This window comes from Equus caballus, chromosome 23 (genome assembly GCF_041296265.1).
Source record: "Equus caballus isolate H_3958 breed thoroughbred chromosome 23, TB-T2T, whole genome shotgun sequence".
Lineage (NCBI taxonomy): Eukaryota > Metazoa > Chordata > Mammalia > Perissodactyla > Equidae > Equus > Equus caballus.
The window spans coordinates 27,262,239-27,280,474 of NC_091706.1; the positions used below are offsets into that span (position 1 = coordinate 27,262,239).

The 18,236-nt window shown below is 41.8% G+C and overlaps 1 protein-coding gene across 1 annotated transcript in view; it reads left to right on the plus strand.

The window, feature by feature from the left end:
• Positions 1–18,236, plus strand: part of GNA14 (G protein subunit alpha 14) — a 162,241-nt gene that overhangs the window by 87,253 nt on the left and 56,752 nt on the right. The window contains exon 2 of the mRNA XM_023627177.2: positions 3,961–4,145. Within this exon, the coding sequence (XP_023482945.1) occupies positions 3,961–4,145 (185 nt within the window). The remainder of the gene's footprint in view (positions 1–3,960; positions 4,146–18,236) is intronic.

Below are 18,236 nucleotides of genomic sequence, written 5' to 3' on the forward strand. Positions count from 1 at the left end.
CACCTGGTCTTATCACAATCGCTTTAGACAATTTATGTCTCATTTTTCTGCAGTTGTCTGTGATATAAGACCTACGGGGGAAAACTGACTTCTCAAGTTTGTTCCATTCATTCTTTTCTTTAGCCATTTTTTGAGAGTCAGCGATGTAGCAGGCACAGTGTTTGTGGTCCCCAAATGAGTGAATCCCAAGCCCTACCCTTACTGGACTAAGGGTGTAGTGAAAGACATATCTGCAAACAAGCAGTTAGGGGATGTGCTCCCCTGGGGTGTCCACAGGGACTTTGAGAGCCCAAAGGGGACAGGCCTGACTGTGGGGAGGGTGGAGGGCAAGAAACTTCCTGCAGGCGAGGTGGTATTTGTGGTGAACCTTGAAGGCCAGGGCATCGGCAGCCTGGCTCCTCACCCCAACTCTGCGTTTGCATTGTTCCCTGACTCACAGCCAGTTTCCTCATCTCAGACATGGGAACACAGCACCCACCTTGCCTGCCTCTGGAGGTGGCAGTGAGAGGACAGTGAGGCTGTTCAGGAAGACGCTCACTGTCTGAAGGTTCTTCCTTGGGCCCCAGCAGTGTGCACCTGCAAGATGCTGGGTCTGCCAGGGTCCTTTTGGTCACGACCCTGACTTTCTTCTCTGACAATAGAGACTGTCATTGGAGTCTGATTGAATAACTGCTCGTCTTTCTCTTGCTAATGGTGTGGCCTTGTGGAGATGACTTAACCAATCTGAACCCCAGGTTTCTCATCTGTTAAATAAAGAGGATAATAAGAGTACATACGTCGTAGGGTAGTTGTGAGGATTAAGGGAGATAGTTTGTATAGAATACCTGGCACGTAGTGATGACTCTAATATTTGCCATTATTGGGACTGGAGGAGTAAGCCAGAATCAGGATAAGGCTCCTGTGCTGCCACTTTTTGGGCTGTTCCTGCCATGGTCGAAGTCATTGCTACCCACCTAGCAAGCGGGGTGGTTGACAGAGGAAGACTTGCCCCGTTTTCCCATGTTGTGAATAGTGCAGTTAGTTGAGATTGGATGAATTCTTTATCACCATCATGTATTCAAAAAATTCTGGAATATTATTCAGGCCTTAAATAGGAAGGAAATCTTGTCACATGCTACGTCATGAATGAAACTGGAGGACATTATGCTGAGTGAAATGAGCCAGTCACAAAAAAGACAAATACTCTATGATTCCACTTATATGAGGTATTTAGAGTAGTCAAACTCCTAGAGACAAAAAGTGGAATGGTGGTTACCAGGGGCTGGGGAGAGGGAGGGATGGGGACTTGTTAAAGGGTATGGAGTTTCATTTCTGCAGGATGAAAATTGTTCTGGAGATTGATTGCACGACGGTGTGCGTGTACTTCTGAACTGTACACCTAAAGTGATTAAGATGGTAAATTTTGTTGTGTGTATTTTACCACAATTACAATACGTTTTAAAAAGCTTATTAGGCATGTACCAAGTGTCAGGCATTATACCTGGCACAAGGAGAGACAATGTGAGTAAAACCAAACATGGACCCTGTCTCCCCTTATGGAACTTACAGGCTGGTGGGGGAGACACATGTTAAACAGAGAATGACATTAATGGGCAAAAATGCAGCTGGAACAGGTGCTTCAAAGAGAAGTTCATGGTACCGTGAGAACCTAGAGTACAGGGCCTTGACCTCGTTGAGAGGCCAGGCTGAGAACAAAGGTGAGCAGGAGGAAGGAAGACCATTCCAGGAATGTGCAGAGCATGAGCAAAGGCTGAGAGAAGGGATGGTCTGAGAAGGCCAGTGTGGCTGGAGCACGGAGGGTGCAAGAAAGTGTGTTGTGAGAAGAGGCTGGTGGAGGTGAGGGGCCGGAACCATGGCCTTGTTGGCCACAGTCAGGCCTTTTATCTTTCTTCCTGAGCAGAGTGGGAAGCCACTGAGGGTTTGGAGCTAAGGATGGGGAGATAGACAGAAAATCGGGTTTGTGTTTTGAAAAGATCAATCTGAAGGAACGTTTTTTTCTTATGAGGAAAAATCTTATGAATTACTAAGAGTTGTCTCAATTATCCACAGGGAAAAATCGAATGAGTCCCGTAAGTGTTTCTCAAGGCCCTAATGTTTATAGGACCTGGGAGCAGTACAAATGGAGACCCACATCCCAAAAGTCTAAATATTATCAATGTGTCCCATCCTCTTACCATGACAAATATGTCTCTATAACTAAAATGTCAAAAAAAGATGTGTACAACTAGGGTTTTTATATGACTAAGACTTGGCACAGTATCAAAGACGATTGAATTTAACTGCGATTGCACTGTGTGGGTGTTATGATGATCAACAAAATGTGGATAAGTAATGAAATAAAGATTTTATAATTAATAAATCATTTCCTCTTGCCTAATTTTTTGCCCTTGTAGTAAAATCACTAATTATGTTGTTTTAATTAAAATTTTTCACGTAATTTGTGTTCCTTTGACAGAAATTCTGAGTTAGATGACTTTTCTTTTTGTGTAACAGCTTTATTGAAATATAATTCAGGTACCACACAATTCACCCATTTGAAGTGTACACCTTTTCTTGAATCATTTTTGTTCTGAGCTAGTTTCTTTCTTTTTTTTTTTTAATAAGAAGTTTATTTATTTATTTATTTTGAGGAAGATTAGCCCTGAGCTAACATCTACTGCCAATCCTCCTCTTTTTGCTGAGGAAGATTGGCCCTGAGCTAACATCTGTGCCCATCTTCCTCTACTTTCTATGTGGGACGCCTACCACAGCATAGCTTGCCAAGCGGTGCCATGTCCACACCTGGGATCTGAACCCGCAAACCCCGGGCCACCGAAGTGGAACGTGCACACTTAACCTCTGTGCCACCGGGCCAGCCCCTGAGCTAGTTTCTTATTAATTTCAATTTAAAGAAACTTTGTCCTGCTGAGGACATATCAACCTGAATTGTTAAAATTCTTAAAGCAATACTTAGATTTGAAAATGAACCATGAATACAACATGGTGTTTCAAATATGGTAATGGGATCTCATACAATAAATTCTTTTTTTTATTGAGATACAATTGACATATAGCATTATATTAGTTTCAGGCACAATAAATAATCACAGAAAATATTAGAAAATATTTTAATTCCATCATATAAATCTCTATCACTTATACTACCACTTTAACTGACTTTTCAAGCAATGTTTCAATCTAATATTAATGTGAAGCCCTGGCATCATATTTCACACACGTTATAGCTGGACATCTATACAAATTTAAGAGCAGTAGGAATGTTGTGATTTTGTAAAGTGTTCCGCGCCTGCCATGTGCAAGTGTTGAGTTTGGAGGACCTTCTAGACTATGAATTGGAATATGAGGAAGTAAAAGGATGTAGACACTTGGCACAACTGAGGAACAGTGCTTCATTGTGCAGAGATCACTTGTATTCACACGTCTGGAAGGAAGCAATTGCCCAGTTAATCAGCCTTTTCTCTTGTGCACGTGTTCCTGCTGCGGGACTCCTCCCTGTGCGCTGAAGCAGCCTCCATAACTCCCACTGTCCGCGTTGGCAGCAGGGAAACTCGCAAAGATTAGGCTTTCAGACAAAACTGACAATTGTCTTGAAGACTTAGGGCAAGGCATGTGGGGAAGCAATTCCCTGGGGCCTAAATGGCGTTAGTCACAAGAGCTGATGTTTAGGATTACTCCAAGTGACAGAGACACTCATGTGTCTTTAATGAAGTGTGTGTGTATGTGTGAGAGAGAGAGATATTTGAGGCCTAAAGTGAAAGGTCTTAGGTAAGGACCCCTCTGCCACGGGTTTAGGATGGTACTGCCCTACAACCTAAAACTGCATAAGCTTTTGGCAGACCCTTTCCAAGTCCACCCCATCAACCTGTTCATGGTGTTATGGATCAACTCTGCCAGGAGGACCCTTCTCGATGTGTTCCTTTTGAAGGCCGCTGACTGTTTTTCACTTGTTTTATCTTACAGGAACAGGTGAAAGTGGCAAAAGCACCTTTATCAAGCAAATGAGAATCATCCATGGATCTGGTTACAGCGATGAAGACAGAAAGGGGTTCACGAAGCTGGTTTACCAAAATATCTTCACCGCCATGCAAGCCATGATCAGAGCCATGGACACCCTGAGGATCCAGTATGTGTGTGAGCAGAATGAGGTAAAGCGCCTCTGGGGCGTTGGCCCTCGTTGGGAATGGGTGCTCTCCTCCTCAGTTAGCATGTGTCCGAACAAAAAGATTTACCGAGTGCTTTGGACGGAGGCCAAAAGAAGCTCTTGAGCAAAAACTCCGGAGGAGTGTGATGAATTTCGTTAGCCCAGCAGTCTTGTTTCTGCACGAGTTCCATCCTGTGGGGGCGTGGTGCTACCCTGTGCGCGGGGATGCAGAAATGTGGGCAGTCATTTAAGTTGCTTATTTCAGGTGCTGAGAATAGGAAGACATGCATTTTCTCTTTCAGCTGAGATATCCAGTGAATTTCTTCATTGGAGTAATGGAGACTGGGTTTACAATGGCCAACTTTTCAAGAATTCCCAGTGTTAGGAAATACTTTCACAAATGCCCTGCAGACTACTCAGAGAAAGCAGTGGGTTTTGTTTATCTGTTTTGGGAGCTAGCCCTTCTTGGGAGCTAACGGATCATTTATGAGAGTAATGCTTATGTCCCAGCTAGCAATGGACCCTGATAAAGTAATGATATCAAGCTGCCATTTGCTTTCCTCTAACCACTGGTTATTTAAAATACAAATCTGGTTAAGACCATAGGAAAATTATGAGGTAGGAGGGTGGGAAGATGAGGCAGATAAAATTTTACGTGGTATATTGGAATGCAAATCCATAGGAAAATACAATGTCTGAGTTCATTAAGAATCTACATTAGAAATATAATTTATTTAAAATAATTGACACCAAGTTACAATATGACATAATGGTAAAAAGAAAAGTTCTAAGATGAGTCTCCCATGGATCTGTTAAAAAGAATTTAGCTGCTAAAATGCCATAATTGCATGTGTTTTAGTATGGACCCCAAAGACAGCTTTACCATGAACTTGTGGCACCTATATGCACGTATATTTTACAGAGATGATATACAAAGAGTTTCAAACCAATCAGTCTACATTTCTTATTACTCAGTGACTGGATTACATAGGAAAACACAGCATGCGCCAGATTTAGACTTATCTTTACATCGTGTCTGCAGCCTCATGTCTTTACCACCATTTCCTTGCAGTCTTGAAGAAATGAAGGAATGCGCCTTGCCTACAGCTTCAACCCTCAACAGTGTTATGCTGAAAAGTGTGTGTCTGTGTGTGGGGGGGCATTAGCCTTTAGTATCTGGTGCCAAGTAATGTGAGAGGTGCATGCTGAGCCATTGGGAGATTCTAGAAGTGAGTGTGATGATTCTTTACACACTCGTTTTGAGTACATGCATTATATCTCTTTGAACATGTACAATTCTTTTAAAATCATCCTGTACAAGATATTTTAAAAATTAGGCCATCTGTGGAAATTTAAGACTATTTCAGAGAAGAGGTATGTCAGGAACATCCTTGCAGTGATTTTAGTTCATCTGTTGTAAAATGCATTTTGTTTCCCACTCATAGTAGGGTGACGGAGGAAAGCTCAGAATTTACGGATGGATTTGTAAACAGACTATTGGGAAGAAAAGGCTCAAGTGTAAGTCAGTTCTGCTTACCTTGGCAACATGTGTGTGTAAAAGCCAATCAGATTTAGTAATCAAGGTCTCTGGGTTTTTGTTTTGGTTGGTTTCCCTCAAGGTCTTCCAGAGGTACTCTGAGTTTATATTTTAAACAAAAGGGTTTTGTGGGGTTTGACATTCCACCACTTTCTCCTTTTCTTTGGATCTTTATTCTTTTTCCTAAGGCCATGTCCACTTGCCCACTAATCTGTATTAGGTTCCTACAGCTGCTGTAGCAAATGAACTCAAACTGGGTGGCTTAGAACAGAAATTTATTCTTTCCAAGTTCTGAAGGCTAGAAGTCCAAAACCAAGGTTGATTGGCTCGAGCTGGAGGCTCTGAGGAAGCCCAGTCCATGCTTCTCTTCCAGCTTCTGGTGGTTGCTATAATCCTTGGCTTCTTTGGCTTGTAGATGCAGTCACTTCAGTCCCTGCCTCTGTCGTCACATGGACTTCTCTCCCATGCGTCTGTATTCACACGGCATTCTTCTCTGTGTCTGTGTCCAAATTTTCTTCTTCTTATAAGGACACCAGTCATTGGATTATGGCCCACCCTGATCCTATATGACCTCATCATAACTTGATTACATCTGCAAAGACCCTATTTCCAAGTAAAGTTACTTTCTGAGGTTTGGGTTTGCATGAATTTCAAGGGGATGCTATCTATCCCAGTATAGTCTGCCCTCTGTTCCTCCCCATTCGTGTCCATCCCACAAGCATAATATATTCACCCCATTCCGATAGCCCCAAAAGTCTGTTCCTGTTCCAGCATCAACTCTAAGTCTCAAATCTAATCTAAGTATCAGCTCAAAAGGTCCCAAATCTCATCATTGAAGTCATCTAAGTAAGGCATGACTGAAGCCCTGGGTATGGTCCATCCTGGGGCAGAATTCCTCTCCTTCCACAGTCCTGTGAAACTGGGAAATAGGTCAATTGTACCTCCTGTCTCCTCCTCATTTGCTGGATCTGGCTCCATTCTGAAAGCGTTCTCTCTTTCTACTTCAGTTACCTACATTTATGCCTCATAAACTTCCTCTTATCCCTCAAACACAAGCCTGGGATGAACAACATGCTGAAATGGCTTAAGGAGAGGCCGAAGATTGAGTGGAAAGTACACTGGATTAGTTCCCAAAAATCTGGGCTCCGCTCATGACTCCCCTGTGGGTCTTGGGCAGCAGTCAGTAACTTTTTCTGTAAAGGCCAGAGAGTAAGTATGTTTGGCATTGAGGGCTATGCAGTCTCTGTCTGCAGAAGCAGCCATAGGCGACGTGTAAACCAACAAGTGGGGCTCGCTTGTAAACTCTGTTTGCAAAATGTAAAAGCTATTCTTAACTCATGGGCCATAGGAAAACAGGCCACAAGTGGATTTAGTCCATGGGCTGCTGACCTTAGTCCTAGGGGAAGCCATGCAGCCTCTCTGATCGTGCGTTTCTCCATCTGCTGAGTGCAGACAACACTTGCTCTGTCTCGTTCATAAGCCAGCATGGGCAAAAGGAAGTGCTTTACAAACTAAATGACACTAGAGAAATAGAAGGTTATTATTGGGGCAAGTTCAAAACCCAAAAATGAACTCATTGTTTCTTCTTTTAGTTGTTTAGGTTATCTTCATTCATTCCTTCTCCATTGTTTTCTGAATACTTTTCTCCGTGGGCTAGTCCTGATTCCAAACGTGAAACTAACAAACTACCATGCAGAGGTCATAAAATGATAAAATGATTAGTGTTCCAGTAGCATTAAGTAATTACTTTAAGCATCATGATATATGCTTTCTTTACAAAGTGTTGCATCACTTGAAACAATTGATTAGTTAAGTCAGGGATGAACAAAACTTGAATTTGCTTTTATTTTCACAGTGGTGCCATCCTTCCCTCACTTCTTATTGCTGAGTATTTATTTTCATTATCTGATTTTTTTTAGATCTGGGAGCAGTTTCTAACATGTCTGTAGAAAAGAATTAAAAGCAATTTTAGAGAGTTTTATTTTAAATGTTGGTGATATTATTGCTCAGCTAGCTTGTTGAAAATCTTTGCCTATTACTTAACAGGCTGCGTATGAAAGGAAATTTATCTGAAATTTAGTTCAGCATTTGGTTTCTAACCAACGTGTTTTTTCAATTAAGATATAGCCTTGACGATTGTTTTCTTATACCTTGTCTGCTTTTTTTTTTAAAGAAATGATTCATAGGTATTTGCTCGCTCTGTCAATAAGCCTTAATTTTTATGACTGTCTCTCAAGAGTGTCGTCTGAGCACATATCAGAATTTATGACTCCTTGAATAAATAGTACAAAGGCATTTGCTCAGTGGCAGGCTTCCTAAATCCAAGTTAGCTGATAACTCGTGTTCACTAGCCCTGATTTCCCTGAAGCAGGAGAGCTTCATATGTTTTGCTGTTTGCAGTGTCTTGCACTTGTGAAATTCTCATTACAGGCCCATCCTGCGGTGAAGGAAATCTTCCTGACCCCCTTAACGCTTCTGCAGAATCTGCTTGCATGATTTAGACAGAGTTCCCCAGGGGCAAAGGACCACCCTGCTTGACTTCTCAAAAGCCTTTTAGTTCCATATGCTGTGATCCCTAGAAGAATGAGTGAGGCCTCCAGGTTCTTGGGGCAGCTGACCTCTGCTTCTTCCCTGCCCTCCTGCTTCTAGGAGCTCTTCACTGCGCTGGGGTCACGTCGTGTTTGCATGTAACTTACGCAAACTTGATTGCAAGGGCTTATCGCAAAAACAAAAAGAGAATTTTGAAAAAGGAGAGTTAAACAGTAAGAGGAGTGTTTTGCCTGCTATTCCACTCCAAGTACCTAATTAGAATTCAATGTTTCTAGAGGTGTGAGATCTGAAATTCCCTTCAAAAAGCGTCCTACTCTTCCATTACAAGCTTTTGCTGAATTCCAAGTTGCACTTGAGACGGTGGGCTTGGGCCATCTAGACAACCACAGCTCTGGAAAGGCTGAATTTGGGGGGTTTCATCCCAAGGCCTCTGCTGGTTCTGTCTGAAGTTTTTCAGGTCCTACGTTTGGGTAAATGGATGCCTTTGTCATCAGTTCCCTGCAGTGTCTTGAGTTTCAGGCCCCCAGTTCCCCTTCTCCTGACTTCTGGGTTTATCAGGCATAGGACATCTGAAAGAATGGTTCCCAGTCTTGGCTGCACCCTGGAATCACCTGGGGGCTTTGCTGCTGCCGCCCAGGGTACCACCCTGGAGAGTCAGCGCTCATGCAGCTCAGAATGCAGCCTGAGCTCTGGACTGACTCATAAGAGCTTCCCAGCTGGTTCTGATTAGGCAGCTAAAGGTTGAGGACCCCTGATATGTGCCTGAACATTATTTGGAGGTGTTCAGTCTGGATTCTAATTTCTATCCAGCTTTCTATAGCAGGGAGGGAGACTTCTGGTAATCTTTTCCATGGAATGACTTAATTAATCTCCACCCAAAGGTACATTGAGTGGCCAGCATTGAGGCTGTTTGTTTTGTTCAGCCATGCTGGGCCGCCTTGGTGAGACGGTGATAGAAGTCTTGACAGCATCTCCAGGTAACGTTTTGCAATTCAGGGCAGATTCTGTGATTTTTTTCTTTTGAGTCCTCAGGAGCATAGCACAGCATCATGCCCAAAGCTTCCAGGGATGGGGCTAGGGGCTGGGGAGAGGAAGGAGCTGCATTTTATTCTCTGGAGGTCGCATCAGTGGGCCTTTTCGCCCTCCTTTTCTACTGTTGCTACGTGAAAATGATGATTTAATCAGTAAAGAATCAGAGATGCAGGATATATTGATAACATGCCCAAGGTATAGATTTTGTTTATAAGAGAAATACCTTACAATTTTGTTTTGTGAGTAGAGACATTGCATCAAGAAATTAAATAGTTACGGGCCGGCTCCGTGGCCGAGTGGTTAAGTTCACGCGCTCCGCTGTGGCGGCCCAGGGTTTGGATCCTGGGCGTGGACATGGCACCACTCGTCAGGCCAGGTTGGGGTGGCGTCCCACATCCCACAACTAGAAGGACCTGCAACTAAGATATACAACTGTGTACAGCAGGGGTTTTGGGGAGATAAAGCAGAAAAAAAAAAAAAAGATTGGCAACAGTTGTTAGCCCAGGTGCCAATCCTTAAAAAAAAAAAGAAGATTGGCAATAGTTGTTAGCCTAGGTGCCAATCTTAAAAAAAAAAAGAAATTAAATAGTTATATATTTTCACTCATCATTAATAGATATTTTTATTTATTGAGATGGTAATTCACTAGGTATAAAACTTAAACATCAAATATCCAACTTCACATTTAAGCAATAAAGTCTAGTATTTATGGGGCAGGATCACAGGAGATTACATTTTTTAACACCAAAAAGAGCTTTGATAATGTCTCACATCTGTATATATATAATTCTTCCAGCTTAACTTTTCATTCCCAGAAAGCAGCAGGCTGAAGTTCCAGAAGGATCTGTTAAACACTTGTATGAGGAAATCAGGCACAGAGAAGTGAAAATGGTCAATTTATGTCACTTTTTATAGAAGAGTTTCTCAGCACTTGAAGTATTTTAAGACCCTTTAATTTTTAAAACATCTGTTTACATCTATTTTTCATTCCGACTTCCTCATCCAATTTGAAATGTCAGATTCTGCCTGAGCCTCTGGGAACAGGGAGGCCAATGTTCAGACTTTGGCTGTAGCCCAGGGTTGCTGGTTCTCTGGCAAATGTTAAACTCAGGCTTTCTTCCCGTATCCTATTAGAGAGTAAAAATCACGTGGTATGTTTTTCTCCTTACTAAGAATTTGGAGTTCTAGCTAGTGTCACAACCACAACAACAACAAATTCTCCACTAAAATCCTAAACTGGAGCTTTTCCATTTATCCCAATAGTTCTCTGATTAAACATTGTTTACTTTAGTGTGAAAATTATTATAATCAGAGCTTGAGATGTAAGAGTTTGGAAAATAGGAAAGAATAGGATGGAGAAAGAACTGGTTTCCTCTTTAATCACCATCACAACTAAATCTGACCACTCACTGCTTTTCCACATCGCTTGGGAGTTGAGGAAGGTTTGGGGCCAATGATGAATAATGAGACTGATTTCACCATTGGAATATTAATTTCTTCGCCTACCTCAAGGCTAGGTGTGAACCTCACGCATCCAAAGAAATGCTTTTAAAAATCTGGTGGAAAAGAGAAATCTCACAAAGTTACAAACAATCCAGAAACTAGTGTGACCGTTGGTCTATTTGAACATCTATTCATCCATCCAACATACGTGAAATATTTGCCTTGAGTCTTTTAAATTGCATCCAACTTTGTTTCTCTCCTGAAATATAAAGGGGAACATGGGAAACACCCTTAAGATTCAGAACTCTTTAATAATCTCCAGAATCGTCATCAGTGATGCTAGTGAAATTCTTCTTAGATCTGAAGTCCTTCACAACTTGCTTTCTCCTCACGGCTGCACTTGCTTTTTCTGATGGTAGAGAGGTAACAGGTGTGTCAGTGCTGCTCTCCTCTCTGACCTGCCTTCTCTGAACACCTAGTTCCTTCACTGATGAATGAATGCCGTGAAGATGTGCCAACAGTAGATTACTCCCTTGGGTTTGTTTGGGAGTCCTGCCAAGGGAATCATATCTTCATCTAGCATTATTGAATTTAGAGGCAGACTTTCTCATTAACTGGTTAATAAATTCTGCCATATTATCTTAGGCAAAATATTCTACAAAGTCTCCTCTCTGTATTGAAAGCTTTTTCTTAGGTGGGGGCTCAAATTGGATATAGTAACTAATCCGATAGAAATAAATTATTAAAAGGTGTGTGTGTGTGTGTGTATGTGTGTGTGTTTACAAGTAAATCTGCTTTTAGAGTAAAAACCATATTCATTAGAACCAGAACAGATGGCTTTTTTCCCTGATGCTTCTTTTTGGAAGCTCACGTGTTTTCAGGGGGCATTGAGATACAGCATCTCATGTACTTCGTCTTGATTTCTGACACCTAGAGTCTGTTGTGTTTAATTAAGAATGATCTAGAGTACTGTCAAATAGCTTTCACATTGTTACTATTGCTTTCTATTTTCCCTAAATCAAATTACAAATATTTTGGCACTTTCTGTCTATAATTAGAAGTAAAGACGCGGGCACATTAGTTTAAGTTGGCCATTTACTGGATCTGGTTAGGACATTGTTTCCTTTTTTGGTGTGTGAGTGTATAATTTATTAAGGGTAGAAAGATAACTGGTTTTTCTAGATTCTCAAAAAAAGAAAGACACTTCTTCTCTTTTAGTCATTTAAACAGTTAAGGTGGAGTTAGTCGCAAAAAGGTTGGGGATGATAGGAATGACTCTGTTTATATTTTGGGTGCCTCAAAGTTTGCTCTTTTCCTTTTGTATGAGAGCCCCAGAAGTGGTTGCATGATGGCATGTGAGGGAGACCATCATGGCTGATCAGAGGCTTCCAATTCCCCCCAAGGCCCTGAACTTCTCCCCGTTCTAATTGTGTCTCTGCTTTGTGTTGACATGGAAGCTCTTCCCTGTTGAGTTGTGTGGAGGCTTCACTTTGGGGTTTCATCCATATTCTCATCATCATGATCATCATGATTTGGATCAGTTGATGTGTAGAGCCCTAACAATGTTAGTAATTACCCCAGACAACAGTCTTTCTTTCCAAGGTCAGGTTAGCTCTTGGTGTACTAGAATGAAACAGTAGCTGACATAAAATTGAATTTCTGCCCTGCCCTTCCTGTCAGTTACTCCTTAACAGCCTTGGGCAGATCACCAAAGCTCTCAGTGTTTTCATTCCCTTCCTCAATTGAGGCTCTGTTGGCCACTGGTGATATTACAAAATTTAAGCATATGGGTAACCTACCTTCAGAAGCAAAAAAATCATATTTTGCTGTGTCCTGAACAGGCTACTTTTTTCACCAAAGTTTTTTTTATTGCTTTATTTTATTATTACCTTCCTAGTTAGTAAGACACTACATCAAGTACAATGTTATATATAATATATAAATATAGACTTTTTATTTCATATAATCCAGGATGTTTTTTTTCAGATACAGTACAGATTACTAGCTGAGAACCAGAAAGACACATACACCAGACTTACAATGAGGAAATCATGTTCCAGAATGTGTGTCATTTGTAGATGTGTCCTTACCCCCTTCCTGAGGATAGTAGCAATTTTTAGGTTTTTAATACTTATTTATTTTTGAATTAATGAGTGAATGAGTGGCCCTCCTTCCTGCAGATGCTGGCATTCACATCACCGGCTACTTTCATGTATCACCCTGAGAACGAGCATCTATGGACAGGAACAGCCCTCACAGAAATCTTGGGTCAAAATGGCAAAAAGATGAGGCAGAATTCATGTAATGTCTTTCAAGTTGCTTGATTTATTTTAATGTTTGTTTCTTTGTTTTAAATGACAAGGTTAAAGGATTGGAGCTATTTCTGGTGATTTCTTCACTTCCTCTCTCAAAGAGATAAGTCCAGGCTGGACCAGGCAGTTGGTAGGCTCTGGCTGTCCACAGATCTGAGTCTATCCAGACGATGGGCTTTGTTTTAAGGGAAACCAAGAGCTTGTCTTTTCGAATTATGCTGTTCACTTTCTTAATTACAAGGGACAAGTCATCAGTGTTTCTCTCCACAGTGCTCCCAGGACACATGCCACATGCCTCCGTTAGTGCTTGTCGCTCTCCGTGGCGTGAAGCCGTCACGTGGCTGTCTCTCCCAGCTCACTCTGAGCTCCTCAAAGGCAATGCTGTGTTCGCGTCTGTTTCCTCCAGCTCTCAGACTAAGGCGTTCCCCCAAAAAAGAGAAAAAAGCTACTTTTTGAATTCTAGGTGGACAGCTTCAGAAATCTCAAGTTGTTACGTTATAGTTTTGGCATTAAAAGAAAAAAAAACAAAATCCACCCAATAACACAGACCAAACAGGCTTTTTGCTTTTTTTTTCTTCGAGCATCATGGCTGTTGGCAGCAGCATCTCTGCTGCTCTGCTGCTCGCTCGTTCAGCTCTGACCATAGTGACCTCCTCTCTTTTGGCCCAGTATTTATGACGCTCCTTCAAGTCCATGGCTCTGTGCACACTCTTCTTTCTGCTCTTTCCTTCTCCCTTTGCCTAGCCAAGTCTTTCTTGGCCTCCTCTAGAACAGAAGCTCCGTGAAGGCCAAGGACCATGTCTGCTTTTACACATCTTTGCCTGACGTGGAGACAGGCCAGTTTGCCAAGAGCCTACCCAGTGAAGAACTAATTTCTAGGGCAAAGGAATTTAATTTTTTTATGAGCCCACACAGGTGATCTTAGGGCCATATTCTGGCTTTGTCTGAACTTGTCTCTGACACCATCCAGCCTCTTCTGCTCTCCCTGTTGGATTATGGTTTCTGGCATATTCCATGCCTCTCTGTTTGCTCATGTTCTCCATCTGTTGGAACCTCCTAACACCCATTCCCTCTGCACTCATAAATACCTAACTTCACTCATTCATCTCGAATAAGGCATCCAGTACGATAGCCAACTTTCTTTGACAGTCTCCCCCTCCCATCATCTCTGGAGTTAGGCAGTCTTCCCAGTGTGCCTACAATACCTTGCATTTACTGTATGACTTTATAATTCTTTATGCATCTCTCTCACCTCAGACTAGGAGTTCTTTGAGACTGGCAACCATGATCTGTTCATCTCTGCAACCCTTTGGGCTCAGTAATTGTTAGTGAAGTGACATTAAAAATTAGAACCTTGTGTGAAGATAATATCATAAATCCAAAGCTGTCTGAAAGCCTTGTCTAGGTGGTTGAAATCCACAACCTCAGAGGATTATTGAGCTGTTCTTTCGCATGATATATTTTTGTCCCCTTACTTTTGAGATTGTGATACTAGGCAGAAAGGAACACAGAGTCTACATGGCCGTATTTTCCTTTTTCCAAAGGCATATTTGGCAATTTGAAATATTGCTTCTGAGTTGCAGGATAATGAAGAAGACTTGTATGGTCATAGGGCTCAAAATCCAGTGGAGGAAGCTTGGGACTGGCCACGGTCAGTGTTTGAGACGTGCTTGGTGAACTGTAGATGTACTCTGCCGGTGAAAGGTAGGTCAGCAGCGATGACGCTCTTCAAGCTGAATCACCAGGCAGCTGTTTTGGAAGCCCACAGGGCCAAAAACTGGTGCTGTAGGGAAGAATGGCTTGTTTATAAGCTAGAAGAGAGATTCAGTAAATAATACCATCTTCACTAACCACGTTCTAAAGTAATTGAGAAATAAGACAGAGAAGTAAGGCATATGGTGACCAAGATATCATGGTTGTTAGTGCCAAATCTAAGGGTAGAGAATGTGGCTCATAACTGAGTGATGTGACCTTTCTAACACTGAACCCAGAATGTGACAGACTTACCCATAAGGTCATCATTAGCTCTGGAAGACCCCAGGCCTCACCCCCAGGAGCACAGAAGAGAGGAAGAGCGAAGGCCAGGAGGGTCAACCAACTGGCATTCCTCCACATGGAGAGTGTTGAGTGTGTCACCTGTGTCATAGCAGTTATCATGGCACACCTCTTCCCATGCTTAGTTAGCTCCCTAAGGGTGAGGACTGTATGTACTCCTGGGCACTAGAACAAGTGTGAATCTGTGCCAGGCTTTATCGAAGAGATACCATTTTATCCCAAACAATTCTTCAGTGTGGGTACTGTCAGTTTCCCCCAATTCAGAGATATGGAAACTGAGGTTTATGGGGGTTAAATAATGTCCCCATGATCACACAGATGTTACATGTCAGAGCTGGAAACTGAACCCCGTGGGCGTGACTTCCCAGGCTGAGATGTTAAGCATGATGCGTCAAGCTTCCCCATAGGTAACATAAGGTCACGTGCAGAGGGAGGTCTTGGGTCATCATTTAAAGGCTTGAGTATGAAAGCAGTAAATGATATGAAAGGAGGATTCTCTGTCTCGAAATCTCTATTCCTGGCCACTTTCATTAATCCTTTCTCCCTGGCTGGGATCCAGCTAGCTCATACAACTGTCAGTGCTATCTCTATCAACATTTACACAAAAGAGTCATGCAAAAAAAAAAAGAGAGAAATATAAGGATTAGTGCATCCGTTGGATGAAGTCTGAGGACTGAAGAGCTTTCTGTTAAGTAGATTTGAAACAGTTGTATGGAGAATGTTTTTTTATTTCCCTAGAAGAGAGAAGTAAACAAGTCAGAGATGATTTCAAATTTATTTTGCAAATTGAAACAATCAAAACATGACAATGACCTTCAAACCAGTGCCAGAGAGTCAGGAAAGATCAAATAAAACCTGAGGAGTATGTTCTGATAGTGATGTAAATGGGACTCTTTTTAGCTTCGGTATTCTGCCTGGATTATGTCTCAAGTGCAGTTATAAGTTTTAATTCGCTTCAACCCAATCTATTCAGACTTCCAGACCTGCTCAAGAATTTGGTTTAATTCAGTTGGAAAAAACATAAGAGAAAGAAGATGGATGTGAGCATCATCTCTCTCATGTCTCCAAAAAGGCACACACACACACACACGTTGTACCTCCAAGTTCTCTCTCAGTGAGGAGTGGTCCCTGATTCCCAGTGCCTTTCCATGAGCTGGTGCGTGGAGAATGGTGTTCTTCTGTTTTCTATGCAGCTGTAGGAACACTTTGATGGACACTCTTGGGGTCAAAGAGTAAGATCTGTTTTGGGGAGTAAAGTAGGGATTAGAAGTGTGCCTTTGTGGCTAGTCAGCTGGATAACTTGGGCAAGTTACTGGCCCTCTCTGAACCTGCTTCCTTGCTTGTAAAATCAGGGAACTGGCCTAGATGACCTTTAACTTTCCAAACTATAGAGGAATGGAGGGCCCATCTTAGAATTGGGGAATAATAAAATGAGGACATCGTGGGATTTCATAAGATTATGATCAGCTTGGGAAGGTGCTTTTAGCCTCTATTCCCTCCTGCCTTAAAAAATAAACTTTTTTGAGGTAAGATTATGTCTGATGCCCTGTGATGTGGGGGCCTGAGATTCAAGTCTACAGGGCAACTCTCACATGGAGACAGTTTGGCCCCTTCCTGACTTAGACTAGTTCTGAGAGCATCTCCCCTTCCCCCCAAGGGCTGGACTGCTTCATCGCTTATCAAATAACCCTAGAATCCTAGAACATCTCCAGACAGGATGACTTCTCACTCCATCCTCCCTTCTCTCTGCGGATACTTTTCAACCCAACTCCCTACATGTCTGTTCTGGGAGCTGCCTCCTAATAATATCCTAGGAGCCTGATATAGAAAGGGCCAAAGGGAACATTCCATCTCTGTCTCCCTGGCTGTCCCAGGGGCATCTTGGGTCACGAATGGAGGCTTGCTCCTTGGTGAGGTGCCCAGAGGCCATTGACTGGGAACCAAACCTAAATGTGCAACAGGACCCCTCTGAGGACAGTGTGCTTTGGCGTAAGGACCACAGGATATTCCCACCGTGTTCAGGCTCATCTGTTTAAGTGTTATTAAAGATTCTTGGTTAATATTGAAATAAAGCACATTCTGTCTAAAGTTCTGCGAAGTAAAAACCCTAAAATATCACTCCAATGAGAATATATTCAAAGGGAGATTCATCCTGAGTCCCACTCAGGAAGTATGATTATAGAGTCATAGAATTTCAGAGCTGGAAGGAACCCTCAAGCATCTTCTAGGTCAACCCAGATTTTTTGTCATGGTTTAGATAACTGAAGTCCAAAGAGGTTAAATGATGTGCCCAAGGCAAGTTAGAAGGGCTGGAAATAATCTCTGTGGGGTTCTGTTTTATGTCAATCTATCATGGACCTAAACATGAGTCTTAAAGTGAGGGTCTGTGTTTTTTAACATCAACTTGTCAGAAGTTAAGATCATAAATTGAAGAGGCAGCTGGAAAGTGCTCACTCTCTCTCATTTTTTAATTCATGCTTTCTATAGTTGGGGAATTTTTTTGTTTCTGTGTTCTTCAAATGACTTTTCCTCTCAACTTTTTAAAACAAAAATTTCACACCTAGAAAAAAAGTTGAAAGAATATCACAATGAAACTCATATATCCTCAGCCAATTGTTAATATTTTGTGATACTTTCTCTTTCTCTCTCTTTCCTCTTTTTGCACATGTATACACACACACATACACACTTAATTTTTCTTTGTGTAAGTGAAAGTCAGCTGCAGGCATCGTGGTGTCACCCTTAAATACTTCAATGGGTATTTAATACCTCAGAACCAGGGCATTCTCCTAGGTGACCACAATATCATTAGCACATCCAGGAAAGCTTACTTTGTACCTATAATATTATATAATATAAAATGCATATTCAATTGTATCCATGTGCCCCCAATATGTCCTTCATAGCTTCTCTTTTTGATCCAGAGCAATCCCCCTACGTGACGTTTAGTTGTCATCCTTCTTCTCCTTTAAATTACAACATCCCCCTTTACCTTTTTATTTTTGTCTCTAGTGACATTAACATTTTTGAAGAGTCTGGGAAAGTTGTCTTATAGAACATCCCACAATCAAGATTTGTGTTTTTGTTTTCTTATTAGATTTAAACATTTTGGCAAGAATACTATATAGAGGAACCCTCTACACTGTGAGTGGGAATATAAAATGGT